Source organism: Pipra filicauda, unplaced genomic scaffold (genome assembly GCF_003945595.2).
Source record: "Pipra filicauda isolate LSUMZ 115617 unplaced genomic scaffold, ASM394559v2 scaffold405_size854913_pilon, whole genome shotgun sequence".
Classification (NCBI taxonomy): domain Eukaryota; kingdom Metazoa; phylum Chordata; class Aves; order Passeriformes; family Pipridae; genus Pipra; species Pipra filicauda.
The window spans coordinates 485,169-506,092 of NW_024104538.1; the positions used below are offsets into that span (position 1 = coordinate 485,169).

At 40.0% G+C, this 20,924-nt stretch overlaps 1 protein-coding gene across 4 annotated transcripts in view; it reads left to right on the plus strand.

Annotated features, from left to right (window-relative positions):
* The window catches only part of DAAM2 (dishevelled associated activator of morphogenesis 2), a 201,129-nt gene that overhangs the window by 134,090 nt on the left and 46,115 nt on the right, over positions 1-20,924 (plus strand). For all 4 annotated transcript variants that reach the window (XM_039385331.1, XM_027748863.2, XM_027748866.2 and 1 more), the window contains exons 6-14: positions 350-683; positions 7,994-8,104; positions 9,166-9,269; positions 11,626-11,692; positions 12,559-12,676; positions 14,747-14,885; positions 15,782-15,840; positions 16,255-16,439; positions 17,365-17,682. In XM_039385331.1, the coding sequence (XP_039241265.1) occupies positions 350-683; positions 7,994-8,104; positions 9,166-9,269; positions 11,626-11,692; positions 12,559-12,676; positions 14,747-14,885; positions 15,782-15,840; positions 16,255-16,439; positions 17,365-17,682 (1,435 nt within the window). The remainder of the gene's footprint in view (positions 1-349; positions 684-7,993; positions 8,105-9,165; positions 9,270-11,625; positions 11,693-12,558; positions 12,677-14,746; positions 14,886-15,781; positions 15,841-16,254; positions 16,440-17,364; positions 17,683-20,924) is intronic.

Below are 20,924 nucleotides of genomic sequence, written 5' to 3' on the forward strand. Positions count from 1 at the left end.
GAGGTGAACCACAGCAGTGTTTGGTGGTAACTGCAACAGAGAGCACAGAGACCAAACCATAGCATTGTAAGGTGACACAGTGTAATTACCCTAAACTATGTTACACATCATTATTAGCTAGTCTGTTTTCTCTCTTCCCCCCCCTTTTTTTGTTGTTTTTTTGTTTGTTTTGTTTTGATTTGATTTTCTTAAATACCTGGGAATTATTCTGTGAATTTTAGGCTAAAAGCTAGCCAGCTTTTAAAGATGCAGGGCTGAATAATATGCTATCATTTGAATAAATTGCCTTTGATCTGCTCTCCTTATTTTTTCTACCTTTTTTTTTTTGGTTGATTTTTTTTCTTTTCAGGTTTGTGACCAGGTTTATTGAGCTGGATGGCCTGAGCTGTTTGCTGAACTTCCTAAAGAGCATGGACTATGAGACCTCAGAGAGCCGTATACACACATCCGTTATAGGGTGTATCAAGGCACTGATGAACAACTCCCAAGGACGGGCTCATGTTCTGGCCCATCCAGAAAGCATCAACATCATCTCCCAGAGCTTACGGACTGAGAACATTAAGACCAAGATTGCTGTGCTGGAGATCCTAGGGGCTGTCTGCTTGGTACCAGATGGTCACAAAAAAGTCTTGCAAGCCATGCTTCACTACCAAGTCTATGCTGCAGAAAGGACAAGATTCCAGGTAAAAGGAGGATACCTTGACATAAATACCCAGTATGATGAATATCTGCAGGGAGTGATTTTTATAGTGCATATACTGCAAACTTGCTAAGTATTAAAAAGGCAATATTTCTCATTTTGTTTTAAGAAGGGAACTTCCTCAAATAGGTTATCAGCATATATATATATATTTCAAGACCTGTTGCTTGTCATTAATGCTAACTTAAAATCTCCTATATTTTACTTGAAAATGGAAGTTTGCCATGTTAAGGGAAAGCTGCTAATCTATTCATACTCTAACTTGATGGCATTTCTGGAGTGGTAATAATTTGTTCTGCCCTAGAAACTGAAACCACTAAATTCCAGGAGCCTCTGTCCCTACTTTAAATCCTTAATTTAGTAATAAAAGAGTTATGGATTAAGTAATGGAGACAATGACTTAATGTATAGTGGAGGCAGTTCACTTGCCACTTAGCAATCAACTTGTGAATTGTTGCAACTTAGCAATTGTTGGCTCAAATAACTCCCATTCAGATCATAGAAGGGAAACGCCGTCTCAGAGACTTTGAAGTAGGTCAGTACATCATTGACAAGTTTTATTGTGGATACTACTAGCGGCTATTATAATGTCCCTCTTCCTAGTGAACTGATCATCTTTAGAAAAAGATATTAAAGAATCTGTTGCTTTGTGTGAAGCTGTGGCTTCTAAACTTTGGGATAATCTCGCCCATTTACTATTCTTTCTTAGGTGAAATGATTAGAGTGGTGTTGAGCCAACAGGCCCTGGATCCAGATGCCTGACAGTCATTATCTCCTACCTCCTTCTCACCTAATGCACCAGTGGATTTTAGGCTACAGTGAGCTTATTACTGTAAAAGTGAATGGGGAAACAGTCTGTGCTGGTGGACAGTAGCTGCCAATGTTTGTCTTAGAACTAAAGGCACTATGGGATTCACTGACCATGACTCAGACCTGAGACAGGGATGCAGGAGATCTTGGTTTGTTGTTAACGTATATTTGGCATTGTCAGGTCCATACCTCTATGGGCATTGCCCCATTTGCATTTCTTGCCTATTCAAACTTGATGCATGTCTTCAGTACTCAGGTATGACATGTATGATGTGTGACTCCAGAAGTGGGGGCCTTTCGGTCTCTGTTGAAAGCTCTTGAGGCTATTTCAATGGAGAAAACAGTAATTACAGTAAAACTTGGAAGATTATGAGATTGCAGCTACAGTCATAAGGATATGTCGTCATTCTTTAGTAGAGGAGCAGGATGCAGATGAAGAAAAGTAAGCCATGTACATGAGTTATGATGTGCAGTTTATTGTGGACTGCCTGTGGAAGAGAGAAGGAAAAACTTTAAAACCAGCTTGTTCTCTAGTAATTAGCTGAAGTAAAGAATCCTTCCTGAATTAATGTGACATTGTTATATACCTGGGAGACGTGGGGATAACTTTAGATGCTTACCAATAAACAGTGGTAACTTAGAGCCCTGACAGCACTTGCAGTCCTGTGTTAACTTGCCCTTACTTGACCAATTGACTCTGCTCTAATAAACCCATATGGGAGATAGATGCTGCGTTTACTCAGTGTCTCTTTTTTGGTTGTTCTCTGTCTCTCTTTTTTAATATTGGTTTAAAAGTCATCAAATTACTGAGATAGAAGTCATTGCTGGGTGAAGTGTGGTAGCACAGGTCTTGTACAGCTGAGTTTTTGAGGAATCTGGTTGACTGATTTGCAGGTGGTTACCAACTCTTACATTCATGAAAAGTACTTTGCATGAAAACTTGCTCTTGTCAAAATACTTTTCCATTGGGGGAAAAAAATGAAAGATAAATGGATACTTGTTCTTTTTTCTTTCTTAAACAAACAAACAAAAGCCCCACACAAACCTCAAAATGATTTAGCAGAAGGGATGTGTTCTTGTTTGCATTTTCTAATACTTGTGTTTAGAGACTGGTGTAGAATAGAGATCATGTATTTAACATGGTAACATAAAACATGGCATGTTTTATTGAATATAAGAAGTTCTTGCTGGTCAGCCTTCTAAGCACAATTAGCCAAAAGTTGTCAGAGGACTCAGCAACGGGTGGATTAGTGGAGAAGGAAAGCTGTGACTTAAGATATGGTTCTTACTAAACTTGCATTGGCTCTCTCCTGCAATAACTCCTATTATTTGAATAAGAAACATACAGTTTTATACTAGTGTAGCTAAAGTCAACATTCAAATTACGGTGAGATCCCTGAGCATTATAAACACTTGCAATCTCAATTTAACCAAATTGCATCAAATTTAATCAAATTGCTTCACCAAGTGAAGACCACTAATCAAACTAAAATATTTTGGAAAGGAGGTCCTTGCTTCTTGATATTTTTTATTTTTTTTTTTTAGTTGGAGTTAATGGAAAATATAGATAGAACTTCTATGAATATGAAGTAGTCTTTCCTTAACATAATAACCATATTTTGCTCTGAATGGAAACTTTGATGTGAAATATTGCTTATTTCTAAATTACCAGCATTTCATCTACTGACTGCAATTATCAGTCCTTAACTTCAGTTAGGGTTCACTTTAAAGCCATGGAGAGATTCTCCAGAACTTACTCTTCTTTGTTGAGACTTCAGTCTTTACTCAAGTGCCTTTTCGTACTGTAACTTCACCCTGTATCTTTGATGTTCAGTGTGTTTATAGGTCTATTAGGATCATCTTTGTCTTGGCACTTGCAACAAGATTCTATACTTCATGTTTGTGTCTCAATTTACATAGTTGCTATTCCTATTGTCTCACATTTGCCGCATCTTCTTGCCTGAGCTTATCCCTTTGCTTGCTTTAATTGTTGAGCCTTCTTTTGTAATGTCCTTCTTCCTAGAATAATTCTCCCTTTAATGTCCAACACGCAGCCTGTAGTTCCTCTTAAGATATTCTTTGAAAACTGTCCTCTTCAGAGGAATGTCCTCTTCAGAGTAGCATTCTATCTTTACTCAAATACCACAATGGTATAAAGGCATGCCTTCCTGAAGCAATCTGGAAAAGCTCTGTCTTCATCCAAGTGTTTGAAATAGACTTCTTTGCTTAAAAATCCCACTCTACCCCTTAAAGAAGAGAGATGAAAGAAAACAGACAATAAACCCTCAAAGCAGAAATGTGGAATTAGGAAGATGAGTCCTTGGTGTCCTTGCCGGGATTTTTTTCCATGTAATGTATTGAAAATCAGTGTAATTCTGTCACTGGCTCACTGTGTGACCATGAAAATGTTACTTTTGCTTGAATTTTTAGGGATTTTTGTTGTGAAGATGCAGGTTTATAGAATGCTATGAAAACTGAGAAAGAAGAGTCTCTGATTTCGTAGACTTTCATGTCTCATTATCCTATTTATGACTGGTTTCCCTTGTTAAAGGGGCACAGTCTTACTCTTCCCTAAGCCATTGCATTTCTGATTATTGTTATGCTTGTTGCTTCCCTTCATTTTTCCTGTGGAGTCAATGCATTATGTTATGACATTTTAATATGTAATGCTCTTTAACATGCTATATTTTGAGTCAAACTAACATTGCAAAGTCATAATTCTCTATTGGCCCGGAAAAGTTTCTCAGGATGTTCCAGTGCTCTTCCAGCCTAGCCTGCTATTTAAAATATTCATCCAGTTGTGGATCCCTGTGGAGAGAAAGAATTTTCCTTTTAGTCTTGAGAGAACCTAGGTATTAGATACTGTCTGAAAGGAGCTGATTTCACTTTCAGGTGGTAAGTTATCTAGTCTGCTTTGGGCAGAACACTCTTGTTTCCCTCCTTAATGCTGCTAGTAATTTTGAAGCTTGAGGCGAAGGAATAAAGGAAGTTTGATATTGTCAGTTGAAAAGGTGGAGATTAGGAGCATGCCTTCCAGAGCCCCCTTGCCTGGTTTGTGTTAAACACTGTCAGTACAGACCATAATTTGTAGGGAGAAATCTGATCAATTTGGAATTATAGTAGAGGAGCTAAAAAGGAACAAATTAAAATCCAGTATTCCCTCTTGATTTGCTTCTTCCCTTTAGGGCTCAACCAAAGCCTTTTGAGGTTTCCGGCAGACTGAATGAAACCCTACTGTATGTCAGTGATGAGGAATAATGGGATTAAGTGAGGAAAGTTTTGCTAAAATAGTAGGAAAAACCTTTATAACCATAAGATCAATTGGGCCACAGAACTGTCTGCCAAGAGGTGTGGTGAAATCTTTTTTACAGGAAATTTTCAAGTGAAGACTTGAACCCCAGCCATTTGCAAAGGATTGGAGATATTGGAGTTTGGCCATGGTATGCGGGTGTAGAGTCTGATGTTTAGGAATCGAGTGAACTTACAGTGTTTCCTTCTCAAGCTGAACAATTGCATGAAGATGTGCTACTTTTCAGTTTGCTTCGTGCAACACAGAGTTTTGTTTGCTCTTGCCCTGAATTTGGCTTGGCCCTCACTGCATTCTGCTCCTAGTTCAGCATTCTAAAATGCTGGGTAGAAAACTTTTGTTGACATCCTTCAACCTGTCTGGATGCAGTATCTGATATGCTATTGCATAGATTCTAGCATGTTCCTAAAAGTCTATGAGAAAATATGGTAGGAATGAAGGCTCTGAAGAAAACCAGCAAAACCATTCCTGGTTTTGATGCTTCTGTAGTGATGGCTGCTTAAATTATTCCAAGAAGACGCATGTGCATTGGATTTCAGTGTCAAATCTGACAGTAACAGAACTGAATTATCTCATTTATTTCACTTCTGCTTATTTGTCAAGTTGGATAGTTGTTTTTGTTGGTGAATTTAAAGACTTCTTAAATAGTCTCCTATTGTCACTGTTAGAGATAGGGTGCTGGATTGAACTGACTGCCAGTCTGCCTCAGTAGGGCATTTCATGTATTTTTGTGTAAGACTCATTCCCATTTCTAACAAAATATTATTTGGTCATAACACAACTGTTGGGAAGTTGGATGTGACCAAAGTTCAAATGCCAGGACTAGGGATATTTGCAAATTCCAGCTGGGAAATTAAGAAGTACCAAGAAAAAGGAGTTTATGAAATCAAGCTTGTTTGATAGTGAACATACTATACTCAGATGTAAAAACAGCTTTCAGTAGCAGTGTATGATAGGTCAAAGTATTTTTACACAAAACCAAGCATGAAGCCAGGTTATTCTTTCCCCCAAATAGCGCATAGGAGGATATTCCTCTTGTTTCTTGAGATATATCTCCATGGATTTCTACAGGAAACAAGATAGACCTATGAAACTGATGACTACCAGAGGAAAGATTTTGCTATGAATTAACACTTTCAGTAGCCACGGACAAAAGACTGACTAAAAGAAAATGGACTTCCTTACTCAGCATCATAGCTTCAAAATGTTATTTAGATAGTCTGCTGAGCTGAACACTAAAAAGTTATTTTTGTCTTCATTATCCCTTTATAGTCAAAACTTCTTGGGAAGAGTAAAAGAATTCTCTCTTTTTTAGTGCAACAGCAAAACAAATATATGAGTGTGAGGCATTTATTATTAATGCTGGAGTGAGTCTTATACAGTTGAACTGCCAGATCTCAAGCAGAATTTGTTACTCTTCCAGTAAGGAAAATCATCCTTGGAATTATGAACTGATCAAAGAAGATCCTGGAGAGAAGATTAATGGTGATCAACAGAAAGCTAAAAGTAGAGTTGCTTTCATGGCTAATCAGTTTCTGCATATAACCTCTTTGGTAAATATTCAAGTGAAATTCATCCTAAATAAGACAAAGGCTACTAATGCTATTTGTCTAGTCCTTTTCTCTTCTGCCTCCTGATGTTCACAAGATTGTAGTGAAATATCTATATGTATGTAGAAATTAGACCAAAAGCATTCCTGTGCTACATACCCCCTGAATGCTAAATACCCACCCTATTTGGTTAGTAGGAGAACATACAGCCTCTGGGGAGAACTTACAGCAGCCTTGCAATATATAAAAGGAGCTTATAAGAAAGACAGAGAAAGACTTTTTACCAGGACCTGTAGTGACAAGACAAGGGCTAATGGGTTTAAAGTATAAGAGGCTACATTTAGATTTGATAAAAGGAAGAGGGTTTTTTATGTTGAGGGTGGTGAAACACTGGAACATGTTGCCCAGAGAAGTTGTAGATGCCTCGTCCCTGGAATAATTCAAGGCCAGGCTGAATGAGCAACCTGGTCTAGTGGAAAGATGTCCCTGCCCATGGCAAGAGAGTTGGACTACATGAACTTTAAAGGTCATTTTCAACCAAAACCATTCTGTAAGTCTGTAACAAGGAAACTGGAGCTTAACTGCGTTTCCGATGAGGATGTGTAACTCACCTTTGAGCTTTGGAGCTGTATGAACAGGGGGTATTCCTGTTATTAGCAAATCCCCAAAAGGAGCTTACCAAGAGGTAATAATTGTCTGTTTCATGCTAAATGGTTGTAAGTGAAAAACAAGGAGAAATCTTTCACGGTTTGGGTATAGGCTTTATTTCTCAAAAGACAGCTTCTTTTTAAAATTATCTTCCCCTGTATACATAAGTGCAATCTATCCTGCTGAGATCCAAAAAAATAATGAAAATTACTTGAGTGATGTGAGTAGAAACGATGTATGGATCCGATACTGGTTTTCTGTGTGTATAAACTCCCTGTCATACAGTGGCCTTCCAGTACCTGAAGGGAGCCTACAAGGAAGATGGAGAGGGAGTCTTTACAAGATCATGTAATGACATGACAAGGAAGAATGGCTTTAAACTGAAAGAGAAAAGGTTTAGATTACATATTAGGAAAAAATTCTGCACTGAGAGAATGGTAAGGCACTGGAACAGGTTGCTCAGAGAAGTTTTGGGTGCCCCATTCCTGGAAGTGTTTAAAGGCAAGTTGAATGGGGCTCTGAGCAACCTGGTCTAGTTGAAGGTTCCCTGCTTGTGGCAGGGGAGTTGTAACTAGATGATCTTTAAGGTCCCTTCCAACCTAAAACATTCTATGATTCTATGAATCTGTGATATTCACCATACAGAGTGAAGGAAGGTCATCATTCTGCTGCTTTCTTAGATCATGTTGGCAAGTACTGTAAAGGGCATCTGCTTTTTCTCAGATAATAGGTTGTTTAAAAAAAAAACACAAAAACTTTTATTAGGATCAGGTGGGCATTTTATTCCAATTACTATTCTTCATTTGTTTATTGTGAATGTCCAAAATTTCTAACAACATTGTCTGAAAAAATAAATATTTCTTTAAACAGATATATAGCAAATTGAAAGAAGACTAAGTGCATATCCTTTCAACAGTATGCACAGTGGTGCAAGAAATTAGATTATGTCCTCTAACTCAGCTTGCTTTTCTGTTTCAGTCATTGTTAAATGAGCTAGACCGAAGCATGGGGCGATACAGAGATGAAGTAAACCTCAAAACAGCCATCATGTCCTTTATCAATGCTGTTCTGAATGCAGGTGCTGGTGAGGTGAGTCACTGTCCTGGAAATTCCTTCTAAAATGTTATGCTTGAATTAATTAACCTTGGAAATGGTTAGTAGATTAAGTCACAAATCTTGTCATACTGAGTGGATATAGTTTGTGGGAAATAACGCTTAATTGTTAAGATCAGTCTTACAATGTCTTCCATATTATTTCGTTCCCAGCTTCTTCAGTATAACATTGACTATTTACACTCAAGTGATTACTTTGGGTTGTTCCTTTTTTAGTTAGTTGGTTTGGGGTTTGGTTTGGTTTTGGGGTTTTTTTTTAAGAAGTGCAAAGCATTTACCTCCTTATTTCAGCCTTTTAGAAAACATTTTGGTTTACCTTCATAAATGTTTTGAAATGTTAAGTTGTTTTGACTCAAAGCCAAACTCAAAGCATTTTAATTTAAAAATATCAAATGGAGACATTTCAGAAAAAAAACCCAGATGTTTTTCTTTTATTAACAAGACTTCCTTTTGAGTCTGGAAGATAGTTAAATCTGATTTATTTCATTAAAAGTGTTACTTTTGTTACATTGAGTTTTGTTCTGTGGGTTTTTTTTATTAAACCACAACAGACAACAAGCTCATGAGAGCTGTCTGACAATATATTTGTCTTTATCTCTGGGATTCCTGTAACATCCCACTGAATAGATGTCAGAAAATTTGTCAAGAGTGTGTAGTGGTTATATGATAAGTAAATGTAAAAACTAGGAGGAAGACTGCAGTTAATGGTCATCTGTAAGCAGGAGATGAACCTGTAATGGACTAGCAGGAAAAACGCTATTAACTTCTGTTCTTTACGGAACAACATGGAGTGTGCTGTCTTTATGACTGCATGTACAGAACTCATAGTAGGTAAGCGAGGGCTGTAGTTTAAGTGAAAGAGAGACAAAAGCATTAATTTCTCTTTTACTTACTTTACTGGAATTGATCATCCTGTGAATTTGGTGTCAGGATAGAGGATATTAAAAAGGGAACAACTGAGGTTTTAAGTAAATGTTTTAAAAATGTGAATGACAGCTTTTGAAACCAAATAACTTGGTTTTCCCCCACTTTTTAAGGACAATTTGGAGTTCCGACTACACCTACGATATGAGTTTCTAATGCTGGGAATTCAACCTGTCATTGACAAGCTAAGAGGACACGAGAATGCCACACTGGACAGGTAAAATATATTTTCTGAGAACAGCTACTGATGAACAGAAAGAGTTCTTAGAAACTCTACTCTATTTGAGACAGCTGTCTCTGTGTCTTCCTGAAACTGCCGCCCTTTAAAAAAAATAATTTAGATTTATCCTTAAAATTAACATCAGTAGATGAAGTTGGAAACATACATACTAAGTTAGCAGAGGCCGTGGCAAGGAGTTCCTCAACTGCTTTTCTTCTGAGGATGTCAATCAAAATGAAAAATATAAAAAAGGTTCTAATTCTTTTCTCTTGTAGCAAAAGTGGAACAAAAGCCTGTCCTGGTAGGAGGGAGGGAAGTCAGTAGTTCACTGACTTCATTGAGACTGAGTATGTGTGGTCTAAGTGCAGGTTCTGAGTTTCCAAGGGTTTTTTCCAGTCTTTTTTTATGATCTATCCTGTATCACAACCTCTCAAAAAGTGGCACTGGCACAACTATGAGAAGAGACACCTGCGATGGGGTAGAGATGCCAAGGGGACATGAGAGAAGAATGAGAAGTATTTTCAAACAGCCTTGCTACTGCACAAAATGCAACACTGAATGGCACGTTCAAATTACTGTGTTAAAAATTATACAGGTAATAAATGCTTTCTCCACAAGCAATTCTTTAGTTTTGCCACAGTAATTGAAGCTGCTAGTGACCTTAAATTAAACCTTTACAATACCCCCTGCTGAAAAAGACTTGAAGTAAATGATTGGAATAATTTGACCAAGACACTTCAAGAAGCTAAAAGACTGATGAACCAATGAGAACCCTCATAAAATCCATTTGCCTAACACAATGAAACATTTTAAAGTGTAAGAGCAGGCAGCTGTGGGAGTCTCTTCTCCTGTTACCACATTAAGCTTGGCACTTGTACAGAGGCACTGACCTGCTGATATGCTGCTATCCCTTAGCATCCCCTTCCTACAGAGCAGGGCTGGTTTGTAGCTATCTGATATCTGGGATTTCCTAGATAGAAGTGTCAAGTCTGTCAAAGCACATGGTGAAAAATCTGTGGATCAGGCCTACGCCTGCAGCTTTCAAGGCACCATTTTCTCAGACTTCCAATCAGAACTGCTGTGGGGTGATAGAACTATCCCTGGGGGCATATGTGATGTGCCTGAGACTCTGCATAAACACCAGTTAGCACCAGCTGCTGTCATACACACTGGCCTCACACCTTTGAGCAGGTGGAGGCATATATATGGGTATTCATGTCACAGGGAAAGAGTGCATATAGTCGTATGTCTGTGCTTTGCTGCAGAGCTGGGACCATGAATGTTACTTTTGATCTAAAACTTTATAAGCAAGAAGAGAATCTGTCGTATAGGTAATCTGTGTTCCTTTGGACAGTTAACCAGGAGTGTTTAGAAGGGGCTTAGGGGCACTTTTAGATTTACAGGTTGACCATGAGAATGATAACAAAAGTTTGGGAAGATCTCAGATGCCTGGATTACATAGACCGTATAACAGATCTGTACAGGGGAATGTACCACAGCCTTTTTCCACTTAATCTAGGACATTTAGGACATCATTTAGAACAAGAGGGCATGGTCTTATGCTGTGCCAGGGGAGGTTTAGGTTGGATATTAGGAAGAAATTTTTTACAGAGAGAGTAATCAGACACTGAAATGGGCTGCCCAGGGTGGATTCACCATCCCTGGAGGTTTTTAAGATGAGACTGGATGTGGCACTTAGTGCCATGGTCTGGTAACCACGGTGGTGTTGGATCAAGGGTCAGACTTGATGATCTCGGAAGTCTTTTCCAACCCAGTTGATTCTATGATTCTATGATGTACTGTGCTCTGGTCTCTGTGTGAGAGAAGTCCAGATGGTCAAATGTGTCACCAGGCCCCCAGATCCAAACAGGCATGCTGCTGTGCTTATCAATAGGCATATATAGAGATAGTTATGAGCTCTGCTGTTTAACTGATCCACTGAGTGCGTCTCTGCTTCACTGTTTGAAGGAAACAACTTGTTAATGGTCTATCATCTGGTTAACAAGTGTGGTGTGGACTTCTTAGGAATGTATTATCACTGCAGGCATTGCATTCATCACAAATAGAATATCCCTTTTCTATCTTATGTTTATTTTTAGCACCTTACCTCAATACAGTGACTTAGCATAGGAGTTACACAGCACGTATACCTGTGCCAGCCATTTCTTTTGGCCTGTCTCTGACCCCCTTGCCTTGCATACCTATGCAAGCACTTCATATATGAAAGGCTTGCCAATGTCCAAGTGTTCCAGCTGAAAATGAGGTCTTGCTGCTTCTGTAGTGACACATTTAGTTTAAGTCTGAATTATGCAATGAACATTGGCAAATTTTTTGTTGTTCTGTTTTCTCCTAGACATTTAGATTTCTTTGAGATGGTCAGAAATGAAGATGACCTGGAACTTGCCAAGCGGTTTGACCTGGTAAGTTTTTCTTTGGAGCACCTGAAATCAACAAAGCTGAATTTACATCCAATTTGGATGTTTGGTGCAACTTCCCTTTGTGCTCTCTGAAAATAATGTTTCACTTTGTTGCTGAGAGTGGCTGATGCTCTTGTTTTCACTCTCAGTTAGCAGGGAGGAGGTTTGTGATGTGTGAACAATGAAAACAGTGATCACACACAGGACTTCTGCCAAGTAGCTTTGATAAAAACTTCTTTCTTCTGTTTGGCTGAAAGTTCAGGAGTGAAGGAGGTTCTCAAGCCTGCACTCAGGTTCTCAGTCCTGATGATCCAGCTGCATTCTAGTCTCAGATATCCCCTTTACAGGGGTATGGGTGAGGGTTGGGCTGTTTTCCCAAGATTGCAGGAAACTAAGAGCCTGTGGAGAGGAATGTTATTTTATAATGGGCAGATTTTAAAGATGAGCATAAAACAAGGACAGTTTCCACAACCTTTAGCATCAGTAAGAAGCTGTAGGGTCCAGAATAGTTATAGTCTCCTCTTTCTTTATGAACAGCTCTTGCTGCATACTGATACAGAACAACTATCCCTTTCTTGATTAGCTTATACTGTTTGTGCCAGCACTTTCTAGGACCCAAATGTTTTGCTTGCTCCAGAGCAGCTCTTGGTGGCTTTGCATGCCTCCTACCTTTCTAGCCCTTTACTTCGGGGACTTTCTTCATATTGGAGTAGGGATGACAATGGTGGTCTCCAAGATCCATGTATATGCTCCTCACTGGAACCTGCAGCTGGACATGGCAGGAGACTTTGCATGTCTTTGTGTTGATTGGATCTTTCACAGTTAATCAGGCTTTCACTGTGGAAGGTTTTTCTCTCCTCTCACTTCAGATCCACATTGATACAAAAAGTGCCTCTCAGATGTTTGAGTTGATCAAGAAGAGATTGAAGCACACAGATGCCTATCCCTATTTGTTATCCATCCTCCAGCACTGTTTGCAGATGCCATGTGAGTACCTTTATAAATTTCCAGAGGCGGGGGTATTGGAGAACTAGGTGAAGCTTTGGGGTAGGTACCAGCTCACAGATAGCAGGGCACACAGTGCCCTTGTCTTCTATTCAGAACTTCGCTGTGGCTAATGACCTTGGTATCTTACACTGACTGCATCCAGCAGATTTTTGTCGCAATATTTAAGGCAGCAGCTTGACCCCTCTGTACTTGCAAATAAAATTAAGTAGCTGAGACATTCCAGTTAGTCACTGACAGAGCTTTCAATGATTTTAAATTAGAAGTTTTAAAAAAGAGTCCTTGTGCTCTAGATGGGGAAATTCCCAGAAATAGATAGCATTTTGAATACTAAAAAAATGCACTGAGGAATTTTTCTGATGAACAATACGGTACTGAAAGCTGTTCTGTAACTAGGAAATTCCACAGTAAGTCTTCAGGCTCCTATCTCATGGCAATGCATCAGTGGAGAGCTCCTGAACTCAAAGTGAAAAATAATATTGGCACTTTTTTCCAAAAGAAGTGATAGGAATCTTCTTGTTAACTGTAATAAAAAAATTCAGTTATGCTTCCAGAGTGTAGCAGAGTGAGCAAATGCATCGTCATCATGGCTAGGCTTTGCGAATGAAGATTTGAGAAGGATTCTATCCATGCTTGCTACAAGCACACTGGTGGCTAAAAAGGCCAATGCGAGATAGACAAGTCCGATTGCATAAGGCACAGTGGAATGTCTCCTTAGGCGGTATTGGCAAGACACAGTTCTTTCTGTGTTGTCTTTTCTCCTCAAGGGTGATCCTGCGTGCGTTCTCAAAAGAAGCAGCAGCGTTATAGATGGTGTGTCTCCATGTTTCCCGATTGGAGGCCAGAGTAGACCAATGATGATGATCAATATGGCCAAAGTTGAGATATTGTTTCAAGAGTCCTTGTATCTCCTCTTTGGGGCTCCTCTCTTGTGGCAGCCAGTGGCAAGTTCGCCATAGAGCACAATCTTAGGGAGGCGGTGGTCCTTCATCCTTGAGACGTGTCCTGCCCAGCGCAGCTGTGTTCTCAGCAACATGGCCTCAATACTCGTTAACTGCTGCCTGTTCAAGAACAGATGCATTAGTCATGTAATCAGTCCAGTGGATGTTTACGATTGTACGGAGCAAATGCATAGCAATATCACTAAAGAACTGCCTGCCTTGATCCTGTGCTGGTCTTCCACTACTTTTCTCCATATTTGAGCAGTCAAACTGAGAAGGGAACATAAGGGAGATGTACTGTTGTGTGCTTTTAAGAAAGTAAAGTGGTATGTTCTCAGGCTCTCATTAGATTCAGGTACTGCCATGCACAAATTCAAGCAGTTCTTTGTCTCAGTAGTCTCTTTAGTAATTACTCCTTAAGACAGCACTTGAGCTTTACATGTTGATGGGATTTTTTGGTGGCAGAAGGGCTAAATCCTACTAGGCCAGGCTGGTGCAGTTTTAAAGAGTCTAAATATCTAGGTTATGTAACTTAGCAAGCTGAGGTAAACTCTATGTTGCTCTGGCTCTTCTGTTTTGATATCCATGGGATCAGTCCCTTGAGTTCAATTTCTGTTCTTTATCTCCACACTATTTGGTCATGTTTGTATGAATTTTTTATGCTATTTGAGTTTTGCTGACCTGTAGATAACCAAGCATGCAGATAGAACATCTGATTGTTTTTTACAGTGCCTGATCGTGATGTTACCTAGTTACCAAAGAAAAAAAATAGCATCAAGCCCCAGAAAATACCGAGTAATGGCTATCACAAAGAAATCACTTTCCTAGAGGTTTAAAGTGCAAGTTAGAGCTAACCTGTCAAAAGGGTTGCACAGCCTGAATGTGCAAATCAGGCACCGAGTCGCCCATGCCTGTTATGTGCTGTTACAATATGCCAGGTGTTTGTAAATAATCTGCTAGCGACAGTTCAGAGTTAGGCTTTGTGTTCTGTTATTTATTACATACAGGATTGAGATGGAAGGTGGAAAGGAAAGAATGCCAGTTTCTTGGCAGGTCTGTGCACTTTGGCATGGAATTGGAAGTTCTCATGGGTTGGTCTATTTCCGTACAGATAAGAGGAATGGAGGAAACTTCCAGCAGTGGCAGCTGTTGGACAGAATACTCCAACAAATTGTTCTTCAGGATGAACGAGGCGATGATCCAGACATAGCTCCATTGGAAAACTTCAATGTCAAAAATATCATTAAAATGTAAGCTGCATTATTGTTTATTTCTGTTATGCAGGTAGAAGTATATGATAAGTATGCAGATTCTTAATAAATAGAATATTATACGTGGGGAGTTTTTTATTTTAACTTACAGCTTCTCATTGTCTCATTAGCCTTCTAGATAATTCCCTTCTAATGACATCTTAACTTGGCAGTATTTTCTAGCAAAGTCCTTACCTTTGACTTCTAATTTCTATTAAATATTAAGCTGGTTAGAAGAGCAATAAAAAATACAATTTCATAACAAGGCTTCCTCATGTGCCTTTTTTCATTCCAAATATTCTCATGCCCGATCCTCCCATTCTACTTTCATAGCTACTCCTCATTCTGCATATCTAATCAATCCCCAGCATGCCCTGCATATTTTCTGTCAGTAATAGGAAATAGTTGTACCAGTATGAGATATGAGAATTGCCTTGTTACTGATATATTACCCAATAGATAAGCATCCTCCCTCCTTGGAAGAAAGAAAAAAATAGAACCAGAGAAAGTAGAAAAAACAATGGCAATGTGGTCTCATATTAAGGTTGTGGTAATTTGTGACCCATAGCAGCTATGATTATTTTAGTGATGACTTCTCTCTTTAAAAATAAGTAGACTTGGCACTTTGAAGGTATTACCTGAAGACAGGAATGTATTGGGATTTTCCCTCAGGCATTCTTTTATCCCCTTTAATGACTTGGAGTAACAAGCCATCACATTTATATTAGCTGTTGGCTAAGGATCAAAATCTGAATCCAGGCTGACCACTGGCATGATCCTGCCTAAACATGTACATTCTCCAGGTTGCTTTTTGCTGATCACTACACATAATGGTCACTTGCCTTTCATCTTAGGTAGCTCAGAACAAGTTTAAATTATCTGATTTCATCTTTCAGGCTAGTGAACGAAAATGAAGTCAAGCAGTGGAGGGATCAGGCAGAGAAGTTCCGGAAAGGTGAGTGCATCCTCTGTGCTTGGGTAGGAAAAAAAGGAGGCAAGACTGATCCCAATCCATATACAGAACAGCAAGCAGCAGAGCTGGGCACATCTTTTCCTTTTGCAGACAAACCCTGCTTTTTCCCTCATGTACATTTTGTCTTATGGTGATCAGTTTATGTGTTTCATAGGATGGGAGTTCCTCTAGTCCTCACATGTATTGGTTTTACAGTCTAACTGAAACTTGAACATTGCTGTCTTGATCACTGAAGGTCATTGTCAAGGCAATCAGATTCTATTTTCTTTTTCCTGCTTTCATTATACATCCCAGTTGAACTGACAGATTTGTCAGCTTTATTTCATCATAACCAGCATATCTTCAGGGACTGTTCATGAGCTTATTTCATCAGTCCCACTTGTGTGTTCCCCCTAGACCATGCTGAGCTGATGAGCAGGCTAGAGAAGAAGGAGCGGGAATGTGAAACAAAGACCCAGGAGAAAGATGAAATGATGAAGACACTGAACAAAATGAAGGACAAGCTGCAGAAGGAATCCTTGGAGCTGCGCCAGACCCGAGACCAGATGAATGACCTGGTGGCTCAGCTTAATGAGTTCTCGGTATGATACTGGGAGTCTTCCCCACCCTTGTTTAAAGCCTGCTAACTAGTGAATGATGAACAAAAGCATATTGTGGCTGAGACACTTCCACGGTCACTGTAGAGAATACTTAGAAGCTGCTCAGCTTTTAGCTAAGACCAGTATCCCTGAGCTGGTGGTATAGAATGGTTAATGCATGGGCTGCTCCACTCCTTCTCCTCAGCCACCTTCCTTGTAGGAGCTTCTGAGGCACACGTGTCCTCCTCCAGCCATAATTTTTACTGCTGAGTGGGGTGGCCCTGGTTTTATTTCAGTAGAATAGAGAGAAACCTCCCAGATATGAAAGTATATTTAGTGAAGAAACAGGACTCCTATCATGGTACAAGAGCCATCTGTACTGCCCTGAAGCTCTGTGAAAGTGACATTTGCAATTGTTCCCTCCTGCTTGCTGCTCCTTCTATCCCAGCAGTGTGCCTGAGCCACAACTTACCAGAACAGAGCCCTGAGAAGTTAGACGCTGCAGAAAGCAGATTCATTCCCTCCTCCCCTCTCCCACTTTCCATTAGTGGGGCCTAATGACAGGTATTCAGTATTTCAAACCCTTAGCTTTTAAACCCAGGAGTTCATAAGTTCATAAGATTGAACTTTTCTCTTTTTCATACACAAGGAGAAAATAATACATTTTGGCTTCTTTTTCTAGCTTTCTGTTTTTCTGAGCCATTTATGGTTCCTTTTTTCAAGCTCTTCTCCACAACTTCAAGGGCTTGAAACTTTCTCTTAAATGAAAGCTGAGATTCTTCCCTTTATTGCATGGCTTTGAGTGCAGGAGGCTTTAAAGAAAACATCAAATATTTTGAGACTCGTAATAAAATCACATCAGCTGGCAACATGGAGTTATTGTGCCTTTTAAACTGCTTTCTTTTTCTCTGTTTTTTTTATTTTCCAGCAAGGGGGCAGCATTTCCTTCCCACCCCCACCACCCCCTCCTCCAGGCGGCCCATTAGCTTTGTCCTCTTCTCACATGTCTGAGAATTTGCCACCACTGCCACCTCCTTTGCCTTTCTCCAGCTGTCCGCCTCCTCCTGCTCCACCACCTCCTCCAGGAGGACCTCCTCCTCCACCAGGAGCACCACCTTTCTTCAGCATGGGAGTGCCACCCCCTTCAACAACCACTTTCAGCACCAGTGGCATCAGTCTGAAGAAGAAATCTATCCCACAGCCTTCACACCCACTGAAATCCTTCAACTGGGCTAAGCTGAGTGAGGTAAGAAACTGCAGTACCCTCGGCAATTAACTGACTTTCTAATTAAACCTCAGTGTTGATTAATGCCATGAATGCAAGTCATAGAAACAAGTTATATTGTGGCTTTCTGTGGGCTGAGGTCAGTAGGTGTCATTAATTGTCTTGAGGAAGTCTGCCCAGTTCTCCAGCAGTGCATTGTATCTCCTGTGGTGACCAAGGTGCTGGTTAGATTGAGCTGCAGTGGATCTGGCCGTGCTATTGGTTAAGCAAAGCTGGAGTGGGGCTGAATACATAAGCTAGAGCTGGACATCTCCAGGACTGTTGTGCCAGAGCTGCCCTCACTTGTACACCAGGGAAGAGGATGATCAGAGCCAATGCGGGCAAAACATGGTGAGAACCAGCTGCAAAACCAACTGCCTCTACTCTGGCAGAAGCCATCACCAAGGAGAGAAAGGCGGCCTGATTCACTTCACCATCTGTTCATGCCCATGAGGGAAGCTGCCTTTCTCCTTGCATGGATAGAACTCTGTCTCTTGGGGATAAAACCCTGAATTGACAAAAACCAAACAGAGGACTTTGATTCTTTCTGTTGCACTCATTTGCTTCTACCTTGATTGTGTCTCCTTCCCCTTCACTTCTCTCTCTTCTTTCTCTCTCTCTGTCTCCTTTTTTTTTTTCCCTTCCCCTTCTCTTTAGGTCTTAATTTTTTTAACTGATTTAGAAAGAAAAAAAGTGTCTGTGTTGAGTTTGGATAGCTGCCTAGAAACCCAGGTTCTCTTTTAGACTGAAACTCACCCAGGGCCCAACTCTGGCATTCGGAATGAGTGTCCAGGGACCTCTGGAATGCCACAAGTATTCTCTCTCCCCCTCTCTCCTTTTCTTTAAAATAAAGTGAAGTGAAATATTTGCTGCACCGTCTGTGCTTGTCTATCAAGGCCACGTGGGGGGTGTGGGAGAGAATGTAAGGACAAGGATTTATTTTCCTTTGCAGAACATGGGACTTAGTGCTCTGAAGAAAAGAAATAATAACTAATATATGTATATGAATGTATATGAAAAAGAGAGAGTCACAGGTGTTTCTGTTTAGTGTACAGTAACTGTAGGCTTATCCTGCCCTCTGGATAAGAGTGAAGGCAGCTGTGCTAATAAAATTGAAGACCTGGGTGGTGAGTGGCTAAAAGACACTATTTTGAGGAAGGCAAAATAGTTGGAAAATGGGGCATAAGAGGGTGGGGCCTTAGTTTTGGGGTGTCTACCGGTGTTATGTTTTGACCTAGTAAGGTTTCTGCAAACAGCAGAGGCTATGATGCCAACACAGGTGGCTCACCTTGTTACTTGGGTTACACATTGTTATGGGATCATTTAATCTGACTGACTGCTGGAGAAGCACATACATTTTGGTCATCTTCATCAGTTATCCTAGATTTCCTACTTCCCTATCAGGCACTTACTTTCTGTTCACAGGGATATGAATCCTCTGAACCATGTCCATGGGTAGGTTGGATGCCCTCATCATCCCTTTTTTTACCTTTGCAGCCCTTTTGTGGTGGTCTCCTGAACTGTCAGAGTAGCCAGACCTTAAAGAATGGATACATTAACACTACGTTTACATTTCTATATTTTAAAAGACCCCTCTAGTTAGCAAAGAGCGCAGGCACCATGGAACACAGCAAAGTGAGGGGACACAGTGTTGGAAAGAGCTGTACACAAATGTAGGGGTGCAACAAGGTCAAATATGTTATTCAGCTCTTAGGTATCTCTGCATACTGTTTAGACCACCCTTCTCAAAGTAGGTTGTACAGAGTCTCTCTCCTGAGGTTTCTCAAGTAAGTGTGAAAATGATGCCAGGATTAAGGCAGCCCACATGAGAGCAAACTCCTCTCTATCCATGCAGCCTGCCTCAAGGGAGCGAGGGAAAGCCAACAGAGGCCAAGAGCAATGTGGACAGGACTGGCTGAGAGAGATTTGTCTGTAATATACTTTCTCAGTAGCAGAATCAAGGCAGTTCTCCAGGGCAAGTCATATGACACCTTTTTTCCCAATGCTGATTTTGTCTTTGGAAGGAAAGAACTGAGCTGTTGGGTGTTAAGAGAAAGATCAAATATAGCCAAATTCTTAGCAGTTGACAATAACAGATTGTCCACAGTTCCCATGGGCACCACGAGAAAAGGTTTGACTGGAAAGTATCCGTGCTTCTAACAAGGAAACTTCACCAACCCCCTAATTTCCATTGAGAATTAAGGATTTTTTACTAGCTTTGATGTGAGCTGATGATCAGTGGCAAAGCCATTTAGATGAGTGGATTGGCTGAATTCCGATGAAGCTCTTCCACACCACAGCTCCATTCATACACCACTGTAGCATCGTCTGTGAATTCCATTCATACAGCACTACAATAGTGCTAGTGCCAAGGATCTCAGTTTTTTAAGAAAAAGATATTGCAATGTAACCACTGTAATATCCTGGAAAGATTCCTTTCTTTGTTTCTGGGGCAGCCATGCTCTCTCTCTCTGAATTTTACACAACACCCAAGGTCAATCAGGGACCAGACATTTATGATTTATCCAAATGATGGACTGGTTTCAAGCCCACTGGAAGTATGGATTAATTATTCCCTATTTATTAAATATAAACATATAGATTTGAAGTTTTCAGAGCAAACCAAGTCAACCTTCAACTGCTTTGTTTGTTATCTCGTGGCTGGAGAAGCAGCTTCCCATTAAGAGTAAGGCTGGTGATGACTCCTGTCAGTGATCTCAGGGAGACTTTCTTTAGCCACCTCTAAATAGACCTGACTACAATAGTCTCGGGAGAAAGATATTTGTTCTACATAGCATATAGGACTTTTTTAAAAACTTTTTTAAAAACCCACAAACCCCTAAAAACCCAAAACAACCAATCACAGAAACAGAAATGTTCATTTTGACACTACTTTTTTTTTCTTTAAAATGTTTCTGTAGTGTTATTGATGATTCTAATTTCTGGAACTTTCTTCCTAAAAGCAGCCTAAAAGTATCACAGCAAACAGTGATGCAGGCCTGCTGCCATAGATTCAAAATTAATGGAAAGAGTTCTACAAAATCTCAGTGTGAAGCTACTCATAATAGCTGTGGTGGTGCCTAGTCCTACAATGAGATAAAGCAGCTTTTTAATTAACAGACAAACCAGAAATACAGTTTTTGCTCAAAGTGGATTTTTCTTACGCTGAAGAAAGGATGTGATATCAAGAGAGAAGTTTGGAAAATGTGCTGTGTTCATATCAC